The sequence below is a fragment of the Atractosteus spatula genome, chromosome 11 (genome assembly GCF_055471065.1).
Source record: "Atractosteus spatula isolate fAtrSpa1 chromosome 11, fAtrSpa1.hap1, whole genome shotgun sequence".
Lineage (NCBI taxonomy): Eukaryota > Metazoa > Chordata > Actinopteri > Semionotiformes > Lepisosteidae > Atractosteus > Atractosteus spatula.
Window position 1 is genome coordinate 13,659,779 of NC_142716.1, and position 26,781 is coordinate 13,686,559.

The following is a 26,781-nucleotide window of genomic DNA, read 5'->3' on the forward strand; positions in this document are numbered from 1 at the left end:
AAGCAACTTTTAAAAGTCACAGCAGGTTAGAAAGAGATCAACATGAAGTTGTTAAATTGAGTATTAAAGAGATCACAGTTAATGATCATGGCATTCACATATCACGTATCACATATTAGTGTCTTACAAAATCAAAACAATTTTTTATTGCCTGCCTAATAGTAAAACGTGCTTTAGTACTTCATAGTGCATGGCAATTCAAGTTTAGCTGAATAAACCATTTACATGTAAAATGAAATGCAAATACAAACTTTAGTATTTTAGTATTAAAAGTTCAATATTATTTGTATATCCAGTGGAGTTTGTGGACTATGGAGTAAGAGGCTTAGTAACCTGTTAATTTTTATTACATATATAAACTGGTAAATGATTATATGAATCAATAAACACTGTACAGTATATAAGCAGAAAATATATGCATCTGTCTTTCAGAAAGGTATTATGGAAAATTTAAAATCATACGGTATGTGTTTAATTTTATTAAACTATATTTAGCTCCATGAACTACATGCATTGTTCCAGATTACTTGGGAGAATAACCTAGGAAAAGTAGAATAGAAAACAATGAAAGTAACAATAGTCAGACACAAAGTAGTAATGAACACACACAAACCTATAAAAATATACTTGTGATCAACAATGGAAAAAAGAAAGTCTGCTTTTACCTGCAGAAATTTTGTCCCATATCCCAGAGAACACCAGATTAGAAGTTCAAAAAACAATCATCTTCTAAAAAAGTTCTAGCTACTTAGTTTTAGTTTAATCCAGAAAAAAATCTAGTTAAATTCTTTAGTACATATATTTAAATTGTTATATACTGTATCATTCTTATCCTCCAAACTCTTTCCATTGCTCATACAGATACTGTAAATAATTAAAGCATGTATTTCAGTTAGTCACTATGTATATGTAAGAAGAGAAGTTAACATGTTTACAAGGTCTTCACATGATACAAACGTTCATATACATCAAATTTCACTACAAATTTACTTAACCTTTCCAGTATTATTACATAAAAAAATATTCTCTAACATCACCAATTAAAAAAATAATACTATACTGTAATTCAGCCTTTATAATATTCTACTTAATTGAAGATGCCTATTTTGGTATTTAAGCATCTGGAAGTTCTGATTTGTACAGCATATAATGACTGAGTAAGCAACACCTAATTTAATAATAGGTGACAAAAGATGACATGATAATGGCTCATTCTTCAAGATCTGAAACCAAGTTTCTTCGTGCATGTAAGGATTGTGTGCATATGCTTTTCTGAAGCTCGGCTATTTAAGTGTCCATGCCCATGTTGAATTATTGTCATTAGCAACTTTTGCATTTGGTAACCAAAACACAAAATGTTCTCTCTCAGTGCACGGTTATCATAAACACTTCCATTTTTGTCATGAACACAAGTGTGGATGTCTTCAAGACTGATTACAGGGCCCAGCAACAAAAGCATGATTATTAAACACTGCCTTAAGGTTGTTAAACCATTAAATAGAGATAGAAGGTTTTTGCCGTTATTGTTGTTCTTTTTCAGACGCAATAAAATCTACTTTTGAATGTCTGTCACAGAGGAAAAGAAAACAGTCATAATTCAGTTTCACTTTTATTTTAATTACATTTCAAGAAATTAACACACTAAAGGAAAACCAGCAGAAGGTATCTTTACGTTTCCTGTCTGTCTGTACAGTGCAGAATTCCGTTTCTCGGGCAAAAAGCTGAGTAGGACAGCAATTATCATTACAAAGGCAACAACCTCAGCCTCAATGATACTGTAGTCTAGCACTCTTCAGAGCGGCATTCTGGCCACTGAGTGACACCTTCATGCTAATTATTCTTACTTTCATATAATTACAGACCCTTCAATTTTCAAATTGCCTGGGATACATTTTCCAAAAGAATTCAAAATTAGGGTTTTGTTCATGTATGGCTTATGGAAAAAGATTAGAATAAAGGCACAAGGAAGAATAAAACAACTTTTAAGAGTGCCCTAGGTAGAGCAATAGAAAATATAATATTTTTAAAATCAAGGTTTGTATACAGCATGAGTAGGGTGAAGCTGTTACCTCTTCTCCGAGGTGGAGTGGGTTTTCTAAATGCCTTGCCTCCTACCCAGTCATCCTACACTTCTGCACTCTGTCCTGCTTTAAGGCAATCTCATCACAAATTATTGGCAGCAAGAGGGCTTTCGTCCAATTATATTAGATATCACAAATGTTACCAGAGAAAGCAAAATAAAAGAATGTATGAGTGGGCATAAGAATGATTAAACTCATATTTAGTAGCTGAATCATAGCTTCTTCTGAACCTTTGATAGAATGATTAGAACAACAAACTCCTGTAGTTTCAAAAATTATACTCTGTGCAAAAGAAAGGTAAGCCTGAAATTGCAGAAATTTAAAATCTCAGAACTGACACGACACAAGAAACCCACATGTCCGTTGACACATTCACAAGCAAGAGAATTAGGAATTTTATTTTCTTAAAAGCTATTTTTTATTTTACCAGCAAAGATGTCAGAACTTTCCTGAAGAAACCCATTGGGATCTAAGTTAATTCTTTAAAAGTGCTGTCTGTGGAAGCATTTGCACACTTTATGGAAGCTTTGTCTTTCATTTAATTTAAATTGTAGTTGAATAAATGTAATGTCAATGAATGAATCGATTTTCTATCTTTGCAGTTGTTTGATATAAATTAAATGGTGCAGTATGGGTAGCCAATAGGACCTAATGAAAACCAAATAATAATGGTATTTATCAGCCTAGCAACTTGGTCTCTTCTGCATATTCATAATTTTTCAGGATATTGTTTCTCTTGCACTTGACCATATTCCCACACTACCTTGTGCTAAGTTTTTAAGTAAGAACAATTTATTTCCAAATCCAATCCATCAGACGTATCTCAGATTTCTACAAAGACATTCACTATCATCAAATCAGTAGAAAAGTACAAATCTAAACAAAACTCAATATGCAGTCAATTTTGTTTAAAATGATATCAGCTTTCAAAATACACAGTGATGGCTGGATATTTTAATTTGTTTTATGGAAAAACAATGTTTATTAATGTTCTTTGACCTTATGCATAGAATACAGATTATTTGTTAAGAAATAACAAGTTACAAAAATGAACAGATAAGTAATGATTCCATACAATTTTTTCCATACAGTTTCCAGCCTAAAATGGAATAAATCAGAGCCACCAAATGAAAAGATTTCACAAACAGGATTTTCACAGCACATCAAAGAAGTGCAAACATCTGGAAGACAAATCTGACAAATGACATCGGAAGATGATGGTCCATTAGCATTGCTTATACTCTCTTCCAACTTGCAAAAAACTAATCAATTTACCAACAAAGCATTGTTAAATGTACAATGCTTATGAAACCTAGAAGTACATTAAAAAGTGGAATACAGTCGCAAATAGCCAAATTCGCATATAACCAAGTCCAGAAATATATCACTGTATAATGTTATGTATATACAGTATATACTATATATGTATGATTAAAAGACATTAGTAACCCTCACTTATTTGATAGTTAAACTACTAATGCATTGTCTTTAAGTTCATCTAAATACTATTGATCAACTGAAAGAAACAACAGTAATCACAAAAGGGATTGCTATCAGTTAAAATAAAGAGCATGAATCCTTCCTCCGCAGCCAGAGGATGCCTGCACATTCTCTCTCGGTACATGCCACTGTAATGAAACTGTCAGTGGGTTACACTTGGGCAAGCGAGAGCTCACAGCCTTTGGTCTCCTCAGAAACATGGTACATTCAAACGAGGAGTCAAACACCTCCCAGGGTTGTATTATCCCAACCACCTGCCGCTAATTAACAGAAGACTGTTCTATCAGTGGAGGAAATTTAATCCCTGATCTGCCAGTGATCCTGTCCTCTATCATTTAGGTGCTTCTGACCAAAGAAGTGCTTACAGCACAACTAGTCCAATTCCCAGCAGGACACAAAGTCTGAACCCTGCCCAACTATATCTCTTTCTGTCTTGAACCCGCTCTGCTGTCAGCACCCCACCTGTCCTGCCAAGCACCAGACCAGTGGCACAGAACTAAAACCCCCTGTCTGATAACCCAGCATGGCAGCGTAGCCACCCTGCCCAGATCAGCCCTGACAACTGTGTTCATCTACAGTCCAGATCAACATATCTGTTAACACCTGTTCTTATGTCAATCTCTTACCAGCCTGCTCTCCGACCTCCTTCGGCAATCTCCGTCTGCTCTCGTCTCTCGCCTGCACTGGGCTCAGGCTTTTGGATTTTTCAGCGTGTCAGCAAGACGCGGCTTTCTCCATCTGCTCGCTGCATCATAACACAGTGAGCCTGTAAAGACTGTAAAGTCATCTCCAGCCTGTCACTCCCCTTGCCCCAGATACATAACTGGAAACATTGTTTGTTATAATGTAAAAACGACCACATTGAGATGAGGATGCCGGGTAGTGGGCACTTGGGCAAGCACAGGGAGAGGCTCCTTCACTCACAGGCTCACAGGATTGCTAGATTCATCTTACAGTCCCGGACTGTAGCCCCATTAATTTGAGTTGCACTTAATGACCTTCGGTTCAGTTTCATCCCACTCTGCTCTTCTTCCACATAAGACCTCATTGGTCAGACTGAATCACAAATAAGCAAATTCTCAAAAGTTAATTTTCAGATGTCAAGACCCTGTTGTACTTCAAGTATCTTGATCTATTCTCTGAGTTACAATGCTGATGCTGAAGGTTTAATTATCATCTTGTACTAATGTTGGCAGTAATTGCCATTTTTCGCTTTTTATAATTTTCTGAGCAAACTGAAGTCTGGCTTAGGCTGTGATAACATTTGCAGTTCAGGTTTGTCTCAATTTCTTTCCTGTCATGTACATCTACTGAAAACATAATAATGAAACAGCTTTAATTAATTTCTCACATTACTGTGAGTATAATATAGTATTAACTCTCTTTTAACCCAACTCTCCTGTAAGAAACTGGTAGCCTTTACTAACATTCCCTACTGAGGCCAGACAACACTGCTTCAGAAAAAGGAGACTCAAGGTAATATCCCATTGAATAGGACCTGTCTGATATCCTTAATGTTTCCTCAACTTTGCCAGGAGTAGCAATTCACTTCAGCTGAAGGAAAGCTTTAGGAGGGAGTGTTTTTTGTGAAGGAGATGGGAAAGAAATGAATAAACTAAACTATGCTAACCAATAATGCTGTAAGACTGTCATATACTGTATGTGAAAGGAATTCATTAATCTCCATGAGACAATGCATGTGTACACCTTCAGCTAAGAAGCCGATCACCTACATTCTATAAGGGCAAACAAAATACTGAGAGTGTTTCTGCTCAAGGCAATTTGCCCAAGATAAAGAGACCACCTGAAATTGTTCTGCCAACAACTGTGTCTTCCATGATGACCCTGTCTCATTGCATAGTGCTAGAAAATGAGCTGCAGTTCAATTTTGTTTTCATAGAAAAGGAATTAGGTTCTTCTTTACATTTTTAAATTAATATTCTATATCTACAGTTTGTGCAGGGAGGAAATGATAGGGAGCTCTTTTACGCTTTCAAAAAAGCATAGGCAAATTTATCTTGCAGTTTGTGATCTAGATGTACTGTCATCATTTATGGAACCACTGATACTCTTTTAGTATGTAGCTGTGTTCTGTCACTATCTGAGATCTAAAAATGGGAAACTCTGAGATCTTTTTCATGTTCATTGCTTTCATAGTGACTGCTTGCGTTTGATAATATCCTTCATACCATAAATGTGTTCCTTATTGGTTATAGGGAGATGGGGCTTTACAGCCTTAAAAAATCACTATCTCATACACATGCTTTGGATTTTCTGTGCCAATCCTATTTAGTCACAGTTATTATCACAGGTCAAAGTTCTAAATATTCTAAATGAGATTTCATTTTGGTCCTGTAATTGGTGTCAGGATATTTAATGAGGATGACGATCATGGTAATTGCCTTAAACATGATTCTTCTTGTATGCCTTAAAACCATGTTTTGCCCTGGATTATGCAAGCAATATGTCACTGCTGGGTACTTTTGTCATGAACCTTGAGGGTACTGTATCTACCACACCAGGATATCTGTATATTGGGCTGTATATTGTATATACCTGTGATGGGCCTAAATCTTTAAATTTAAGTGTCTATAAAAATAAGAATCACCTTGCCATATTTATCTTCATAAAATGAGGAAAGGAAGAAATTAGTATTTCCTAAAGCCTACATGTACAGTGCAACTGCATGAGGATGACATTTTACATTTCCTGTCTTGATCACGCAACATGCAAACAAATTTCACCACCCCTGAAGTGAGCTTCCTTCCTTTCTTAAACTATGTGAGCTTAAGTTGAAAATGAAGCCTGAGTCACCATCTGCCATTAAAGCTGTGAAGCAACACCAGCAGTTGACTCACACCTATTGCAGATCACTTTGAAACACATACGGTAAATGGACAATCCAGCAAATCAGTCGTTCTCTTCCAAACACAGCAGCCACACACTGCATTTAACTTGTCAATAGCAATCAGAACACAACGTCAGCTCTCTGAATTGAAAGTAAATGAACAAAAACGTTTTATTTTTTAAACTGACACTTAAATATGTGGAATTAAGTAAGTGCTAGGGTTCAATTTCACCTGCAATTATATTTCTCCATAGTATTCCATTGCTAGATTTTTCTTTCTTTCATGTGCATGTTTATTTCTGAATGTGAAATTAAGCAGACCAGTGAAATTCTTTTTGAACACAAATCAAGTGACATATATCAATAATGAACAGAAAAGCATCTCATAATAAAGTAGTTAACTGTGGACATTATGATTCAGTAGCTCAGCCCCATTTCCCTGATCTCTGGAAGATAATTTGATGAAAATGATACCACAGGAAAGAGCTGCATTTCCATGAGGTTGCATTGTCTTCATCTTTACTGTATTCCAATGATAGAAAGAGTAAAAGAGTTATGTTTTACATTAGGATTTTCTGCCTCAGTATTGCTTTCAACTACCAAAATGTTTTACAGTAATTTAAACTAGCAAAGGCCATCAAGACTCAACAGAAGTAATGCTGTCCCTGTTCTATAATTTAAAAACATACTAGGTTTTCTTGCTTTGCTATATATTTTCAAGCAATTGAATGATTATGTGTAATAAGCTAAGAAAGCTTAAAATATCATATTAAAATACATAGTAAACTTCTGTTTTGACTACAGGCAATTTAACAATCAAAAGGAAAATGTACACAACTGATTTTCCAGGAGGGTTTGTTTGCACTAGGTTTTTCTCAAACCCTTGTGCCAAATACAGCACCACTATTACAAATGAACAGCTTCAGTCATAAAAATATAAGGAAAAGGCTAAAGAGAAGCTTTGAAAAAAACGAGTTATGTTTTCACATTAATAATATCTACAGTATATCAGCTGAACAGGTATTAGTTCCAAAAAATATAACATAATATAACAGAAGAAGTAAATGTCTGTTACTGCACTATGCTCAAGGTCTTTTTCTTAAGTCAAAGACTTAATATAATATAATATAATATAATACAATATCAAAGAAACAGAGATATTAACTGGAAAAGCCCATGTGATATAATATTTATGCAGGACAGGATATAACTTGACCTGAAAATTAATATAATAAAGCAGTGGAAAAGAGACAGAATACAGAGATAAAAATAAGAGTCAGGCTCAAATGCTACAGTCTGCCACATGGTTATGATTTTTTTTTCACAGTTTTCTCTACCACCATTGTTCATCTTTATGATGCATTATATCCCGGAGAAGAAATTACTCCTGGCAGAACACAGCTAATTCAAATGACTCACTGCCTCTTCAAAGGAAACGACTTCACTAGGCAAACTCCTGTCAGTAACAATTTTAACAAAATATTATACATAACATGCGATGACAGCTACTCTCATAATCAAAGGCTTCATCCAAGCCAACCATTTTCCAAAAGAAATCCTGCTCCAAATGTATGCTATACATACCTTATATGATATAACATTTTCTCATTTTATATCCATTTTACTCTTGAACCTTAAATAAGCTCTTTCATAAATCATCATGATATGTTTAAGTTTACATGTGCATGATTTTCAGTTATCAAGTATTACTATAAGGGTATGAATCTTCTATTTTTTTCTATTTTTCTATTTCAAGTTGTTTAAAGGTTCTATCACACATAATTGAAAATTTTTTAACAGCTTCATCAAATTCAGGGCCGTGGGGGTGCTGGAGCCCATCTCAGCAAGCACTGGGCACAAGGTGGGGTACACCCTAGACAGGACTACTGGAAAGTCAACTAGACAAATTATAGTTACATGATCAATATATGATCAATAAATCTCAGGTTGGAACATCCAATGCAAAGCTAAATGTGATTTGAGATTATTTAGTTTTAGTTGTGAAAGATGTTGTTCTACTGTATAAATATTCTGTAATATGATTTAAAACATTATTAAGATCTGGTTTTAACCTTGGTTTAAACAGTGTTTATGTTACAGGTGATTCTTTCCACTTCTATGAAAACAAAATTAATGAATTAAAAAATAGTTTCCAACTTTAGATATTACATTTAACTGTCACTTGCATCTACATGTCCTGTATCTACATTTCTGCACCATATATTTTACTTAGAAGTTTGGTATTGTTTGGTATTTTTGACATTTACCAAAAGGTCAAAGGCAAAGAGAGGTATGACAGCAAGCCACAGAGCACAGCACCACAGCGCTCCAGGAGACACACAGCTGGAGATAATTACTCCCCTCGCAAAATACATGCATAATTGTTGTAATTTATGATCGAGTAAAAGTGCTCTTATACAGTATGAGCAACTGGTGTGTGAATGTGATTATAAAACAGAAGCTGGTGAACACAGAGACAGTGTATTTATACAGTACAACAGGAGTATCACCTGTTCGAGACCAGACCACCTGACGTATTTGCCTCCATTGCCTCCCATACATACAAAGATCCATATTATATATATATACTCATGGTCAGCATGGTGGCACAATGTTTAGTATTGCTGCCTGGCAGTGCTGGGGCCCTGGGTTCAATTCTGGACTTGGGGTGCATGGAGTTGGTATGTTCTTCCCATGTTCATGTGGGTTTCCTGCAGGTGCTCCAGTTTCCTCCCCAACTTCCAAAAACATAGTGGTAGGATAATTGGCTTCAGGTAAAATGGCCCCTAAGGTGTGAGTGTGTCTTTTTTCTGTCAGCCCTGTGATAGACTGGTGTCCCCTCCCGGGTGTACAATGCTTTGTGCCCATTGCTTGCTGGGATAGGCTCCAGCTCTCCTGTCACCCTGAAGAAATGGTTAGAAAATGGACGGATGAATATGCAGTATATTAATTTTGGATAAAACTCTTATCTCTTATGGATATATGGCTGGCATAACTAAACCATCACTGTTGCCTGAAGCAGGATTACTTTACTATACATCTTACTGTAAAAGTTTCTGTGGCAAAGCTTTCAATGTATCTGAGCCTGACTAAAGTGGACTTTGCTGTGTGCTTCTGCAGTAATAAGTAGGCTGAGAATACATGAATTCCCCATGGATGGGATGCTTGCCAATCAGGTTTTATCCCCAGCAGTGATGGTTCCCATTTATGAAGCTGGGGAGTCTGGAACAACTGGGGTAAAGTACTTTGCTCCAGGGTGCAGCAGTAGTATCAGTGGGACTCAAACTCATAACCTCTCAATTACTCAGCAACCTTAACCACTATAATACAATGCATCTATGGCAATAGATAGGGGACATACTGTATTTAGTTGGACAAGAAACAACACCAGAGGCTTTAGAAGGAAGTAGGGGAAGAGCTTCAGGCAAAATCCAGGCTGGCATCTGTTATGTTGTAATTGGAGAAAAATTAAAATAAACGTTTTGGGTTCTGATTTTCCAAACACCCTAGAGGCATCCAGCTCATTCAGATACCGCACCATGAGGAGCTGTGAGCCTTGTGGAGATGGACTGAACTCGTTCACAAACATTTTAGGAATGAGTCAGGACCAAACTGCCTCTGAAGCCTGTCTTTAACACTCCAGGGTACTGTTTTTTTATCTCCCTGGCCAGCAGTTGTTTTTTCTTATATTCTGAATGCGTGCTTACTGCAGTTGATTTGTTTCATTATTCTTTCTTGCTTTATACAGAATAGGCAATGGCAAAGCTGCTTTTCTTAGGCTGACGGATTGGAATTTTATTTTTCAATTAAAACCAAAGGAGAGTATGTGTTGTTCTTTGAACCCTGTAACATTTGGTTCTCGTAATAAGATCATTACGGTCATTCTGAATACTCAAAAATTGAATGAAGGCAGTTTAGGGAACAATTTTTAGAAACAAAACAAACAGATATACAGTCAGTTGTGTTAAGCTCTAAAAATGAATAAATAAGGATATGAGAGAAAATATGCTAATTCATATACATTTTCAAACAATAAGGAGATCCCTAATGCAATAATTTCAATCTATCATAAACCAAATCATATGATAAACCAAAAAAGATAAACCATTATAGATATGAGCAGATATTAGTTTTTAAAACTGGTGTTTTTGGTTTAAACATTGGCATGACAAATAGCCCATACATAAATTACACATATGTCTGTAAATTGCATTAAATCAGATTTAGCAGATTTACTTAATTGTAAAATACTTTCATTGGAAAATACCTAAGTATATACCATAGGTCTCAAAATTTCTATAGGCCAGACTTATAAGAGACATTAAAAAAACATAGTATTAGATTAGTGCTATAGACAAATTCAAAATCAAATTACAATGCAATCTTACATAATGAAATTTGGGATGTATTCATAAAAGAAGTATTATAATGGGGGATTTTAGTTTGCCTCCCATACATTGTGAAAAACCTTCAGGTAGCAGCTGATATTGTAATGGAAGACATAGCTCATGATTGCTTCCTTTTTCAGTTTATCAGCTTACTATGACATCCAATAAATAGAGAAACACCAGTATTTTTTCTATCATTTTCAACAAACTAAGGTGGATTAAGGAAAAGGAAAATAGAGGTGAGATAACTATTAGTTAACTCATAACTATGAGATAACTATGAGATCATAACATAGTATACTAAGAAGTATGTTATAAAATGGTAGAGTCTCCAAACTAAATGAGAATGATAGATATGAAACAGTTTATAATAATAATAATTGCTTACACTTATATAGCGCTTTTCTGGACACTCCACTCAAAGCGCTTTACAGATGTAGCGGCAAGGCTTATTAAAATACAGAAATTAAGTTTTCTGCTCCCTTGCCAGTGAGGCCCCATCTCTCTCTTCATCTCTGTGGTGCAGCCACAGAGAAGCTATTCATGCAGGCTGATTTAAAGATGTTTTCTTTTGATAAGAGACAGCTCCCAAATGGGGATGCACTTAGCTAAGCCTGACTATCATGATCAATGGTCATCCATTGGCGCCTAAGGTCTGCAAGATTCCAAGGGAGAGCCTCATCCAAGTGGTTTACAACCCCAAGGTCAGAGGGCATGGTTACTCATCATCAGCCAATCAGGAACTGGTAGGGCCGAGTAACCCACGTGGGTCTCTGATGCCCATGAAACTTTCAGCCAATGAACGAGCTGAAGTTCCTCCAGGTAAAAACAGGCAACACAGAGAATTTCTAAGGAGAATTCCAGGGGTGCGAGACAACTCCAGGGCAGGACGGCCCAGGAGCAGAAAGGCTCCCAAGGGCAGGACATTCTCGCAGCGCGCCTCCTGACCATCCTGAGACTCAGCCCGGACAACCACATAACGGCCAGTGTGTCCGAGTGCCAGAACTTTCCTTTGTTTTAAGAGTCGAGAGCAGAGGTTGCCGGAGAGTAATCAAAAGATCCACCCGAGGTTAGCATCAGCAGCAAGCCTCGTGAACAGGTCGGAACTGTGGACAGCTGAATCACTATTCAGAACCAGCGCTTCATCAGGAATGAACCGGTCTTCTGACCTGCTGGGACCCACAGTCATCTTTTCTCCTGTGCACAAACTCTTGCTAGTTTCAGCCAAAACTAACTAGCCGGTCTTCAGAGAGCATCAGCAGCGCACCGTCGCAAGCCGCACAGCACAGCCTGGCACGGAGCCAGAGAGCGCGGATTGGACAGCAACAAGCCTGCAACTGCTTCTTTGTGCCCACAGGAGATCTGAACCCCCAGAGATTGGATGAGTATTCAACTTCACCGCATTACAGCTCGAGAATTCAATTGTTATCCCAACCAGTTGATATCAATTTAATTCCTAAGAGTTATGTACTTGTTTTGAGTATCTAATGTAGAAGTTGTAACCAAGTTCAATTACGAAACGGTCTAAATGAATGATATACTGAACGTATGTCCTCTTGGTATGTGTAACTCTTTGTAACTGAATGAATATATATCTTTGTATTCTGATGACCCTCACGATAAGATCTGTTAGATTTACATGCATATTCTATGTACTAATAAATGTATCCTCGTGTATCAGTACCTGTGTGTGCGCGTTGTTTGAGTTATATCGCATGGTTGGATTCTAAGGCCATTAAAAGAATCATTTTGTGATTTACTGCCACAATTAATAATTGTCCCAGTAAATGCCTAAACCCCTACAGAACTGGTGCCTCATGAGAGCACACTACACAGGTAATGGGGACTCCCCTCCACTACCACCAATGTGCAGCATCCACCTGGATGACAGTTTAATGCAGGGCTTTCCAGTTCTTGTTTGGGGGGTCCAATACGTCTATAGATTTTCATTCCAACTCATTAAGGAGTTAAATCAGCTCATATCAAGCTGAACCAATTTATGAGATACTCCCAACTCTCCAAAGCACTGTCACTTTAAAAAATACTGGCTAGCCCTGGAAACTTGGTTTAATAAATTAATTAGAAAAAAAATGTAAGGAGAAAGAAAGCACTTTATGAAAGTGTTATAAAAAACATGTAGTTAAAGAAATAATGAACAATAAATTGCATGGACAAGAAAAAAAAGAATGTCTGAAAGCCAAAAACAGGAATAAAAATGTTTTATAATGGTATAGTATTAACACAAAAGACATAGATGTATTGCATGTATTAGAAGCACTTAAGATAAATCCCCAGGGCTTGAAGGTTTCTACCATTTGCGCTTAAGAAAATAAGAGATGTTATTCGTGGGCCATTAGCAAAACTTTTCAAAAGTATTCTGGACAGTGGTAATGCTCATTGATTGGAAGACTGCTAATGTAGCACTCATCCTTAAAAAGAGTGAAAAATCTAAACAACGTATTTATAGACTAATAGAGTCTAGCACCTATTACATGTAAAGTTGCGAGAATGCTAATGAAGAGTATATGTAAATTAACACAGATTTGCTGTCACTTGTTGGAGTTCTGTGAAAATATGTTCTAAATAGAGCACGCTGTTTAACATGTTATATTCACCACATCATTGATAAAGCTCCCCATATAAATAAATTCTCAAATTGCAGGTGGTAGACATTCAAGAAAATTATGCAAGTCTTGGATTTAGATTGAGAACTGGATGAAGGATTGAAAACAGAGAATACAAATAAGATCTAAAGTCTGGGTATACTGTAGTTAGGAACTAATTAAGTTCACATATTATCATTACAGGAGAATTAGTAAACAATGAAGAAGCTGCAAAAGATTGAAAATCCTTTTGAAAAAAATACTGACAGTTGAAGACTGGACAAACACCTGACAGATAACACTTAATGTGGACAAGTACAGAGTGTTAGGTTGCACAAATGTGAACTATATACATAAGATTGAAAAAAAAATGAATTTGAACAAGTTACCCATTAAAAAGTCTTTGGGTTTATGCTGACGCATCATTTTCATCTTGTAGACAATGAAGAATGGGATATTATGTTAAAAATGTGCTAGTAAGATCTCGTTTTGAATATTGTGTACCATTGTTTTGTCCACTGAGTTACAAAAAACTATTGGACTGAGAAGATCAACCAGATACATTCTAAAGCTTAAAAGAATGTCCCACTTTGACAGGAAAAAAAGAGCTGAAGCTTTTAAGTCTTGAAATACTGACTACACAGTAATTGAAGTATTCAAAAACATCAAAGTTATGATAAACATTTTATAAAATCCACCCAATGGAGTTCATCAGAACAAGAAGCAAAACAAAGAAGCAGGACACAAAGGACTCAAATAGAAACCAAGCGGCATTTAAGAGTGAAAACAGGAGGGACTGTTTTTTTTTACAAAAAATTTCTAGAAATCTGAAACAAGCTACACAGCCATGTTGTTAGACCTGGCTTCAACCTTGGCAAAGCGATTAAAAGAAATGTCCTAGACCAATCAGCTTTTAGTAACCAAACAAAAGTTGTAAGAGCTAAATGGCTTCCTCTCATTTGTAACCTTATTTATGTTTCTTAAATATAACCATTCTGAATATGAATGCTGCATTACACAGGACGGTTTTCTCAAATTTTCAGTAACTTGAAAATATCCTTCAGTGTTCCTGACCTAAAAAATGTAAGTATTTTGTTGTACTACACTATGCTTAGAAATTGATTCTTTATACAGACTTGTCAAGGAGATAATAAAACAGATATATCTGTACAACCTGCAGTTTGATTATGCAATAAACCTGTATTGTATTTGTCATATTTAAATTGGATCACTGCATAATAAATCTTGAAATGAACAGAACATCCTTCCAGATCTACAGATATTGGTGTTATGTAATAAAAACTGACAATATACGACTGTGTAACAGCAAATCAGTCAACAAGACCATGGTACAGCCCTGGAATTACAATCAGGTACACAACAGGTCTTTTCAGTTCCACACTAACACATTCTGAGAAGCACTTTTAGTATCCCAGTCCAAAATGATTTCAGTATATCAATGGCAGTTGAACATTGTCGAAAAATCACAACAGCCAACGTAATTGTTAATCAAAAATAAAAGTTGTGTCTTTATAGGACACATTTTTCCATGGGGGGTATTTGAGTTTTTAGATTTATTTTACAATGCTTACAGACAAAATGAATACGGACAATAGAAACTATATTTGAAAGTGAAGGTAAATGTCCCCTATTATACAAATACTGTACTTCTTAGCAGTTGCTGATGTCTCATCATATGTTGACATGATCAGCTAACTCGACAGCAGCCATCTACCATCGTGCAGACTGATCTTTTCAGATCTTAGAAATGAAGAATACCTAAACCCAGCCAGTCCTAGGATGGAAGAACTCCAAGGCAATCCAGGTGGCTGCTGCACAAGATGAAGGTAGTCCAGTAGGTTTCAAACTAGCCTTTGAACCAGAATTTCCTCAATACACCAATATTGCATATTGACCAAGGACACTGCTCTACAGGAGGTGCCATCCCATGGATGAGCTCATAAACTGAGGTCCTGTCTTGAACATTAAACATCCCACATCATTTTTCAAAAGAGTATTGGTAGTTAGCCCTAATGTCCAGGCTAAATTCCACCCTTGATCTATATGATTTGGTTTGCCTAAAGTCCCCCTGTAATTCAATTGATGAAGCCATTCCTCCCGTTGTCTATCTGTTGACCATTTGTGTAGTTGGATTGCTGGCTCAAAGTGGATAATGAACTTAAGAGGGGTATGAAGCAGGCTGTCCATGAGTAAAGTGCTTTGGGATCCTTCTGGATTAAATGTGCTAAATAAATGCAAGGAATCATTAGGTGTAATTATGCCATGTCACAGAACTAAAACAAAGCTGGAATAATGCAGTGGAATAAATCATCTAATTTTCTATATTTCTAATTATAAAGTCATTTAACTCCACATGCAAATTAAATCTTTTGTTTACTGTTGAATGCATAGGAATGTATGAATTTGAAGAGTAGAAGAAATGTTGTGCAGACAGGGCCAAGGGCCAATGCTGAAAATGTTTTCATCTAAAAGAACCTTGGCTTAGTGTGCGAAAGCTCAGGTTAAACTTGTGGTTACCTCCAGTTTGGGAACGACCATTGCAAATATGACCAATTCCCTGTGAGAACAACTGCTACAATATGGTTACAGTATCTAGGTAATTTCAACACATCCACAATCCCACTGTAAAGCCCAAGCTGAACCAGCACTTATACACTGAAATGTAATAACCTCAGGGAGGACTGAAGCTGCTGTTCAAGCACCAGCACAACACAGATCACCTTGATCATAGGAACATCCTGAAATGGAGGATGGACACAAAACTGACCTTAGCTGTGATTGAGGTACAGGATATTCTAGGCAGACCAGAGTGCCTTCTTTCTGGTCTTTCAGCAGAACCTTGGAGCATGGAGGCCTTCCATCAAAGAATTAACAAGCCCCATCTTTCTTTAGTTTCCACGATCTGATGAGGACAGGCTTCCATGTAGTATGTCTGCTGGCATATTGACCATGACAGAAAGATAATAAAAGGTGGCCAGTTGTTTTTTGTCTCCTTTATTGACTCTTAATGGAGAATTGTGTTTAGACAGTGAACCCAGAAGCATGGGACTCAACTCCCCCTCACTCTATAATGCTGACAGAGGAGTAATGTGAAGAATTTTTCACAAACTTCCCCAACATAGTCCGTGGGTGCTTTGAGACCCAGTAAAGGTAAACTTTGAAAAGCATTCAGCCAGGAGATCAGAACTTATTTTTCACTTGACTGTAATCCACACATCACAGACCTCTTGTAATCTTCCTCTCCTGATACCAGTAAAGATCCATGTCTAAGACAAACAATATTTAAAGACATGGCCTACAGGTTTACTCCTAAAAAAGGCAAATTACACTCTTACCTTTGACACATCAGGGGAAACTATTTTTCTCCTGTTTAATCAAATGAAAAAAGCAGGTGCTGAAAATGATTACATCCCTTACATATTTTTACTGAATTCTCTTACATCAACATTTAGTATAGACAATGAAAACCAGACATAAAATTGTAAATAAATGTCATTTTCTTGTTACAGTTGCATTAAATATATAAATGACAATGTTAAACACAATGAAATACTCTTATTAAGATTATGAAAGATTTGAGACTTTTTGTATTTTTCTGTAAATGTGCACTTATAAACCTTCACTGATTGAAAACTTTCCTTTGCTACTTATTAAAATACAAATTTCTTTCTATTCTACTTCTCCCCTGAGAGTATAAAAACATGAAAGCATAAATAAAATATCTAATATAATGATAACTTTTATTCTAAAGCAAACATGGGCACGTTTATATATTATTTTTAGACATTCTGAAGAATTACAATATACACACACATTGAATTCAATTTTCTGCTAGTTAAAATGTCATCACGTGACAGCCAGAAGAAAAGGCAAACTATATATATACAGTACATAAAATGACCTTTAACCAAAATTAAAAATTTGGTGAAATTATTATTCACCAAAATGCAGAGAACAAATGCTTTTATACTATATAGCCCAAGCATTCTGGATATCTTCATAATGCAACATGAAATGTATTAAGGCACTGCAATATATATGCAAAATAGAAAAATGCAGATGACATCCCCAGCCCAAGGAAGATTAAACCTGAGTACACAATCATAGGGAGGAGAAAATTCTCACATCATGGAAAACGTCCACAAAAATACTTCCTAGATCTGAAATATAATACTAGTTACTATCAATAATGCTCAGATGATATTAAAGAAGCCATTTCATTTTCATCTTTCTAAAGCCTCCAAGGGTCACATTTTGAATTTACCTGCCATCAATTTCTGCACAAATGGCTTGTCAAATTCATCTGCCAAACACACAGATGAAAACACCTCCTGAAAATGGCTTCAGACTGAAATGGTGATAAAAGTGATCTCTCTGCTTCAAATGCGTACAGTAGATCCAACTGGGAAAGCAAGCCTTCGACACAATGAATGTACATCATCCTTTAAAAAAATTAATTAGTCCTGCTGCTGTATTTGTGCATCAGACGTGAAAGAACGCTGCCCTTTTCAGGGAATGACATGTAAGCCACAGGAATGCATGCACTTCAAATAGCTAGACAGCTTATGGTATTATGAACAGCTAAACAAACCAGAGCAAATAGAGGAAGAGGAGAAAAAAACCCTACCTTCCATCATGATGGCAGTATTGCATTCCTCAATCTCCAAGGAGCCTGAAACGATAGTGGGGAAAACACAGCCCTTTTTACCCGATGCTGAGACAGATCAGAGAAACTCCCTGGCAACCTTCTGGCTCCAGACAGCAGTGCTGGATGGCAGAACGTGTGAAATGGTTCTGCTTTTGCCCGAAATGGTTGGAGCTGCAGTTTAGGCCATGGATGCTGCTGCAGCTGTAACCTACACGATCACAGAAGGATGCTGAGAGAGGGGGAAAAAAAAAGCAAATAAAAAAGAGCGAGCAGGAGGGGGGGGGGGAGAGAGAGAGAGAGAGGCTTGCTGAGCTCACATGCTTGCTAGACGCTAAGCCAATCCCTCCAGCGCTCTGCTTCGTCACATGGCTTCTAGTCTGCATCTCCTGACACCATACCCCTTGAGAATACCAGACGAGCACCCCCTACACACACAGTTATATACCCCTCCCCTCCAATATCTTTGCCTGATTTCACTGAAAATATAACCTTTTTCATACCTTTCAATACACATTTCCACTCTGTGATGCCATTGGAGCAGAGATGAATGATATTAATGCCAGAATAATCAAGAGGCCTGCATTAAGAGATGACCCTTGCAGAGGAAATATAGTTGAAAATACAGCCGTCTCTTGTTGCCAGACCCGGTCCTAAATCTGTTTCATTCTAATTAAACATCTTTAGCCTACCCTCTTTCAGCACAGGGAATTTGTTCTGAATGACAGAGTGGCTGGCACGGTGAAACCACCGTTCCTGATGAGGGCTCCTTTTTTTTTTTTGTAGCTCAGCTGCTGTGCTCTGCGCCTGCCTGCTGGACTCTCTTCCCCTGCCTTCCGAGATAAAATCAATTGGCCTGACGTCACATCATAAACAATTATCCCTAGAACAAGGCTTTCTGAGGGAGGAGCTCCTACTGTTGCACCCAGCCTGCCATGCAAACTAAAAAGAGAGAGAGAGCCTTGCAATTAATTTCGCATGAAGTAATGTACCGAAGCCAGAGGGCAGAGGATGACCACTAATGGGGAAGAAACAAAGAGAAATGTGTGCACTTCAGGATGCATTTGCACGGAAGAGACAGCTGGCCATCAGAGTTCCAATCAGGTTGCATGCAAGCCCTAGACAGCTCGTAATAAAAAAGTGTACCTTTACAATACAATTGAAAAGAAAAAGAAAGATGTGGTGTTCTTCATTATTTAACACAAGATTCTCTTTTAGTACATTTAGAGTCAGAGCCAAACACTCCCCTAAAATTGTATATGTGGCAGAAAGGTTTGAGACATTTGTGGCAAAAGTTTTATCTTTGTTACCTTTAAAGAACTGCACTTTTGTCCTTTGAAAGATACATTAGATTCACAAGCACCTTATTTGTATCGGCATACACTGTATATGGCTAGGGTCTTTTAAACATGAGAGAACACAGTGCAGTTTGTGAACCACTTTATCTATCACCTGGTAACCAAATGAAGAAAACAAATGGGACCTGATGAAATGATCATTCTACATTTGATTCTGATATTCCGATAATGCTATAAAAGAAAATGTATGTAGAATATATGCAGAATCCAATCTAAAATACCAGCGGGCTCGAAAAATCCATCAATCCCAGTGAAGCAAACAATGTAGTGGCCCATATAGCCTGAAGTATATACTAGCAATGATCAATCTACCCATCTCCATGTCAAGAAGAGGGAGGCTTCTCAATTCATTCTCCACAGTCATGCTTTGGTTCCATGTGAGAAGCCCATCTTGTAACAGATGCTGTCACGGACTCCTCCCACTCTATATCCCCCCACCTCCCTCCTAACAGCGTTTCCCAGCTCTCTTCTAGTGCAGTCACAGACAAGGTGCCTTCTGGAGTGCTGCTATCCAGTGTAGGGAGATTTAGAAAACTGAATGGAGAGGATTTGCTAAATAAAGCCTAATTCCCTAAGCCTCATTTTCAGCTGGAAGTGCTGTGCGGATAAAGCTGGCAGCAGTTCTGGAAAAAGTCCGATAGCTGTGGAGCATAGGGGGAGATTTTGCAAAAAGAGATATGGCTCATCGTCAGGTCAGCAAGCAGAAAGGTGGACTATTCATCAACAGGCACAGTATTCATTTAGGGAATTTTGTGAATATTGGGATGTAATACCACAGTGTACAAATGTTTAATTAGGCAGGCAAACTGCCTATGCCTCAGCAGTCTTGTGATGCTGTAGCACATGAACTCATCTAGAGTTCTAAAAATAATACTAATACAGCAGAAAATAGCAATAGTTGCAGAATGGATATATTTAATGATAATCATTCCTATGTATTTTTTTCTGATATTATAACTTAAGAATGTTACATATTTTCATTTTATATACATCTCAAATTTATAATTTCTTGTATGTAGACAATATATCTCAGTTTCTGCCTCATCTACTAACTATTGATGGTTTTGGTGCTCTGGTGCTCCAATTAACTGGTCCAAGTCTGCATTTCTGTTGTTCATTTTTTACAATGGAGAAAACTGGCCTACCTCCCACTGTGCCAATGGTCAGAGATTTACTCTTCTTTAGATGAAAGTGATCATCCTTTACACAAACAGGCTTTGGGGCACCGTGAATTATGTGAATCAGAGCGATGAATTCAATCATTACTCAGTAGAGCACAATATGTGTGTCAATGTGTGCTGCAAATTCTCCAGAGCAAAAAAAAAAACATAGCTTCTATGAAATAATAGTCATAGAACTGCAGAGGATTCACGTGTAGATTACTGCTATAATGTAAAGGGCTGAACAATCATTTTGATGTGTAATCAAAATGTACTATTGTATTATAATTGCAGTGATCTGTATTGCATTTTTAAACTAGGTACATTGTCCTAAATATTTGTTTTTGCTAAGAAGATGGAATGTACCTAGTTTAAAAATGCAATCTTCCACATGGAAAGAAGAGTATTGAGAAAAGAAATCCAAATGAGTATGCTAAACTGAACCACAATAGTTGACTCATTGAATTTGTAGACTGTTATTTTAATAAATATTAACTTTTATCTGTGGAAGTAATACATCTGCTCAATTCCAGATCTAACAGTTATATATTATATTGCAGCCAGCAGCCATATCACCCTGCAACTCACAACTGGCAACCCATTGAAGCTAAGCAGGTGTGAGCCTGGTCAGTACCTGGATGCGTGACCTCCTGGGAAAAACTAAGGGTGCTGCTGGAAGAGGTGTTAATGGGGCCAGCAGGGGGTGCTGCCCCAGTATAGTCATGGGGACACTATAGTGTAAACAGGCGCTGTCCTTCTGATGAGATGTAAAACCGAGGTCCTGACTCTCTGTGGTCATTAAAAATCCCAGGGTGTTTCTCAAAGAGTAGGGGTGTAACCCTGCCGTCCTGGCCAAATTTCCCATTGGCCCTCATCAATCATGGCCTCCTAATAATCCCCATCTATGAATTGGCTTCATTACTCTGCTCTCCTCCCCACTGATAGCTGATGTGTGGTGAGTGTTCTGGCGCACTATGGCTGCTGTTGCATCATCCAGGTGAGTGCTGCACATTGGTGGTGGTGGAGGGGAGTCCCCATTACCTGTAAAGTGCTTTGAGTGGAGTGTCCAGAAAAGTGCTATATAAGTGTAACATATATACTAATATATGTTCTAAGTAGCACAGTAAATTAGGAATCTCAGAGGAGCTTAAATCATTGGAAAGAAATCCAACTACAAACAAAGCAAAATATATTGAACAATGCAATGGAGCAACCCAACAGTGATGCTGCAGATAGTAGCTTCATCAACCAAAACGCATATGCTTCTCATCAAATTCAATTTTGCAGCATTCTGGGCTGTGCATAGCCAAAAGTGATATGATTGTTTTTTGGCAGGCATATCAGTTCTAGACTGAATGACCACTTTTTCCTTTAGTAAACACCAATAAATACTGCAAGTTACACTTTAGCATTTTGAAAACCTGAGGCCGGAAGCAAATATTTTTATTTATTATTAGTTGTAAAGATCGCCGAGCAGCGCATACTGATACGTATGCTGCAGATGGTAGGTTTTGCAAACAATTTGGCGACGACTGGAGTTACGTAGCATAAGGCTGTCAATACAAGACGAAGTGTTGGATTCTGATACGGTTATAACACGGAATAAATGCATCTACTTCTATGTAATGTAGGTAAAAACAATACTCAATCACTTCAAACACTGAACTGCAAAGCTGCGAGCACCAGATACGATTGTGGTTGAAAAACAAACAAAATGTTAACACTTACAACACACAAAAAACATATTTCCTGAACTTGACAAAAAGTTCAATACGTACGATATATACTGTAGTGTACAAGCTTCACATTAGCTCAAAAAGCACCAACAAAGCTTGGCAGTTCTACTATGCAAACGGTAGATGGAGCTGCTAATATACGCTGAGCAATAGATCTTAGCGATGGAATCTTTCTTCTTTTTTTAAGCATTTTTATCTGCATTGTACAATTTCAATGTCTCCTACTGGACACTGCACAAAACTACGTGTGAGTGAAAACCAATGAATGTAGCATGGCCTAAATCTACATCTGACATAATGACAAGTACCAGAGCAAACAGACTAAAATTGTACTTGACTTTTATCTTTCAGAACCTATAACCTTCCCTTTAGAAATGATCATTTTTGAAGTGTTATACTACACCAGTAGTGAGAAAACCACACTGTAAATGCTATAACAGGTTAAAAATTAATGTTTCAATAGCACAGAAAAAGTGTTGACTACAAACAAATCCCTTACTTAAAAAACATTTTACGTTTTCTTCAAATTTTATGAATAAGAAATTGAGTCTTTTTACCTGCAACAATCCGCAACCAACCAGTGCAGAGCTCTTCAGCCATTTAAAGCAAAATCCATTTATTAAGGGTCATTTCAGATGGTTACAGCCTCCAGAATACAAAACAGAACTGCAGCAGAGCACTGAATCAAACAATTCCAGAAACCTGCAAGGGAAAATACAGGAACCGTTGTAACGCTGTAGCAATCTGCTTCAATGTCCGGTGAATGAGATCTAGCCTGGAAAGCATGACAGTACCTAAAGAAATGTGCAAAGCATTGCCTCTGAAGGTGACTTTAGCGCTTTTTCCTGTGATTGAACAACCTCAGATATATACGGCGGAAATGGTTATCTCCTGAGATAAAGCTGATGAAGCACATCGGAACAAAATAAACTGTAACCCATTGTTTCCTGCCACTACAAATTCTTATCAATGCCCTCGGAAACTGTATGTCGATACAATTGCAAAAGCTGTGTCAGGGCAGTCAGGATGTGTTCGCTCATCTTCAAAATGTCTTTAGTTCCTTTATACACTTCTTCTGAGCTCCCTTTTTGAGTTGTTTATTTATTCTTGGTGTCTCTGGTTCTGCTTTCAAAATAAGCAAATGTTACTATTAAGATTCAAGCATTTGGCAGGATGCACATATGGAGAAAATGGGGGGAAATGACTACAGAGTATTTGCCTGCTCGTGGTTAATCAGAAATATTTAATTATACAGAATCCTTGTTAAACTGCATTAAACAACACACATGGAGACCATGTGCTGCATTATTGCTGGTGTGGAATGATCTGACTGCTGTGATCTAGACATTCTCTTCAGTAGTGCAGCTATACTGGGAATAATGCTTATGTGCTGACCCACCTGCTTCTTTCTTGCTTCAAAATTGAAAATAAGGAGCTGGATCCATGTTGACTGAAGATGAGCAAATACTTCACATGAGTATATCTCAGCCTTCCTAACTCATACATTATTCATTCTCTAGCCAAGAGCTAAATTGTCTCATTTAACTGACCCCAGGGAGTTGGGGAATGAGACAATGTCATTCAATTTACAGAAAGAGATCCAGGGATTTTAGCATTTTAATTGGCAGGTGTAACACTGCCAATCTGAAACACCCCGTTAATCTCTCTTAAAAGTGGACATGGTATTGTTTTGATCTAGACTGGACTTTCACTACTCTGTTTTTACATCTGTTGATGAAACATAAAACCGAGTCACCAGAAGTGCTTTAGACATAGACACCTCAAAATATTTTTCTAATTTTGAAGTCAAAATACAGTACTACAGCAAATGAATTTAAAAACTAGGCCGGAGCAGAGAAGAAAAGTGATCTGATATAGTTGTGCTGCCATCTGCTGGTAAAAAAGTACTAATGTTCTAATACTGTACCTCAAACTGCGGAAGGGTCTTTATTGTGGGCTGTTGAAACCTCTAAAAAAACAATCCAGAAGAAGGGCAGTAATTTGGCCTTATTATTTTAACTGTTATGACGAATCTGTCTAGCTTCCCGAGAATAAAAGAACAAGCTGCAAAGTATGAAGTATCTATGTATCAGAAAGAAGTACTCAACCATCCCTAAATCCCTATGTACATTTTAACAGTACATAGGGATTTAGGGAAAGTTGGAGATTTTTAAGTAACTTTTGAAACACAATAATTAAAAGGCAACCTCCAAAATATTTAACATCTGAAAATAATTACACACTTGACATTAATTAGATAATTAGATTAATTAAGGCTTCAACTAACTTGGCTTCAACAAACAGAAAATTCATCCTGAAAAAAAAACCAGCCAGTGGGCGAGACTATACGGTATATAGTATACATTTCAGTAGAAATCAAATGTTTTACTCATAAATACAGTAGGATATCACGATAAAGACCTAGAATCCCCCCAGAAAAAAATACTGCCTGTATTTATTTATAAACCTTTACAGGGTTTATCAATAAACGATTTTTGGACATATTGAAAGTGGGAATAAAATTCTCTGTGAAACCTGATGAAAGTCAGATTAGCAAATTTACTAAGAAGTATAAATGCTTTTTACGCTACTAAAAATCTCGCATGACCTAATTTCTCGGGACAGTGCACTTTCCGAACTATCCAGCAGAGGACGCTTTGGTATCTAGAAATTACAAATTTTATCACAATACAAAACTGCCTCGTCTGCTTATGGATAGCATCTTTTTTGTTCCACACATCTGTATCTAACATATAATTTCATCAATACCAAAGCATGCTGCAGACATCTTACTATAATGATGAATGGCACTGGTATATTAGCAATAAAAAACTCACAACATTACAGTATATGACATTTACATGGTTACATCTCTCAGAAAAACAACAAAGCGAATATTCCTGTGGAAATGATTTTATGTATATTTTCCAATAAAACAGACTTGATTAATTTTATTTTGTGGTTATTGTCTATGGCTTTTTATATTGTCTATGTTTCCATATGGAGGCCCTTAAAATGTTCTAGTACTCTGATTTCCTTCAACATTTGAAAAAAGTTTTGTTTACACTTGTAAGTACATAAAGAAATGTTAGAACTCAGCAGTAATAGTAGAGATATCGATAGATACTATATGTTCAGTTAGAATTTACCCTGAAATACAGTTTACCATGTTTTAACTGCTTAATCCAGTGGACCTCTAAAAATGATGATGCCAGTGAAAAGACACTGTTTTCCCTTATTTAAAAATGCTGAATTTAGTCATTTTGGGTTACTAAGAATGTTAAAAAACAAGTAAAAGAGCAAAAGTTCATTAAATCTTTTTGGTATGAACACTACAGTTGTTTTTTTAGAACAAAAAGTCAAATTGAGTAATACTAATTCACTGTTGATAATGACAACAAAAGAACTATTTCCATGTTGTCTTAGACTTACTGCCAAAGAGGCAAATTCATGACTCACTCTTACCTGGATGAAATACTTTATTATAAGTGATAAGGTTATTTCCAAATTTTATTTTAAGAAAAAATATCCTCCCCAGCTTAAGGGTTTCCTATAATTTGCGTCCACAATTTTAAACAAAAAACATATTTTTAATTTTTACTGATGTAATAGATCACCATATCCTAAGGGTAATATGGTAATCTGCAGCAACACATAGAGGTTTGTGGAATGCCCACACCCAGTATCAAATTTTAGTATTTGATCAAACTAAGATTGTTAGTTTTGAAATAGATTACTTTTTGGCAGTATGTGATTAACAGTAACACAATGTTTTCACATGGGGTCTCTGTTGGCACCAGTGCCATTAGATTATGCTTGAACTTTCTATCCTTTCCTAATCCCTGCACTACTATAAATGTAGCACTCTCACTAAAGATATATTCAGGTGCACCTTGTAAGCTTTTCACTCAGAGTAAGTGGCAATGCACTATATTGTAATTTCCTCTTATAGCAGCAGGAAATAGTTACTTTTGCATCTACAAAGGTGTGTAACAAATCCCTTAAAATCCATTAGCTTTGGATGAAGTACTCTACAGCAAAGTGTACAACAATCAGACTTGGCAACACTGATATGCTAAGTTAGTACAGGTGTATCTGGTTTTAAAATTAATGACTCAACAGAACAACCACAACCCACATCAAGTGCTGGCTTCCTAGAAATATATAAAGATTATGTGCAAAATAGAGTGAGCTGGTACAAAGGTCAGGATATCAAAATTATATTAAAGAAAAAAAAGAACAGCCACAAACACAATTATTTGGGAAAAGTAGCTGATGGAATGAAAAACGAGAGAGGCAGCTGAATATATTGTCTGTTTTCTTAAACATTTTTTTAATGTAAATTTTCTATACAATTTTGAATCTCTTTTGTGCTGTGAATTAAAGGGGTCGTGAGAGGAGTTAGCAGACTTACTGTAAAATTATACAGCTGTAATTGAGA

At 36.8% G+C, this 26,781-nt stretch overlaps 1 protein-coding gene across 1 annotated transcript in view; it reads right to left on the reverse strand.

The window, feature by feature from the left end:
* The window catches only part of sgip1a (SH3GL interacting endocytic adaptor 1a), a 64,132-nt gene extending 41,055 nt beyond the window's left edge, over window positions 1–23,077 (reverse strand). The window contains exons 1-2 of the mRNA XM_088928259.1: window positions 22,898–23,077; window positions 18,069–18,113 (exon numbers count right to left, since the gene is read on the reverse strand). Coding sequence (XP_088784385.1) covers window positions 18,069–18,113; window positions 22,898–22,940 — 88 coding nt within the window. The 5' untranslated portion in view covers window positions 22,941–23,077. The remainder of the gene's footprint in view (window positions 1–18,068; window positions 18,114–22,897) is intronic.
* Between the last annotated feature and the right edge of the window lie 3,704 nt (window positions 23,078–26,781).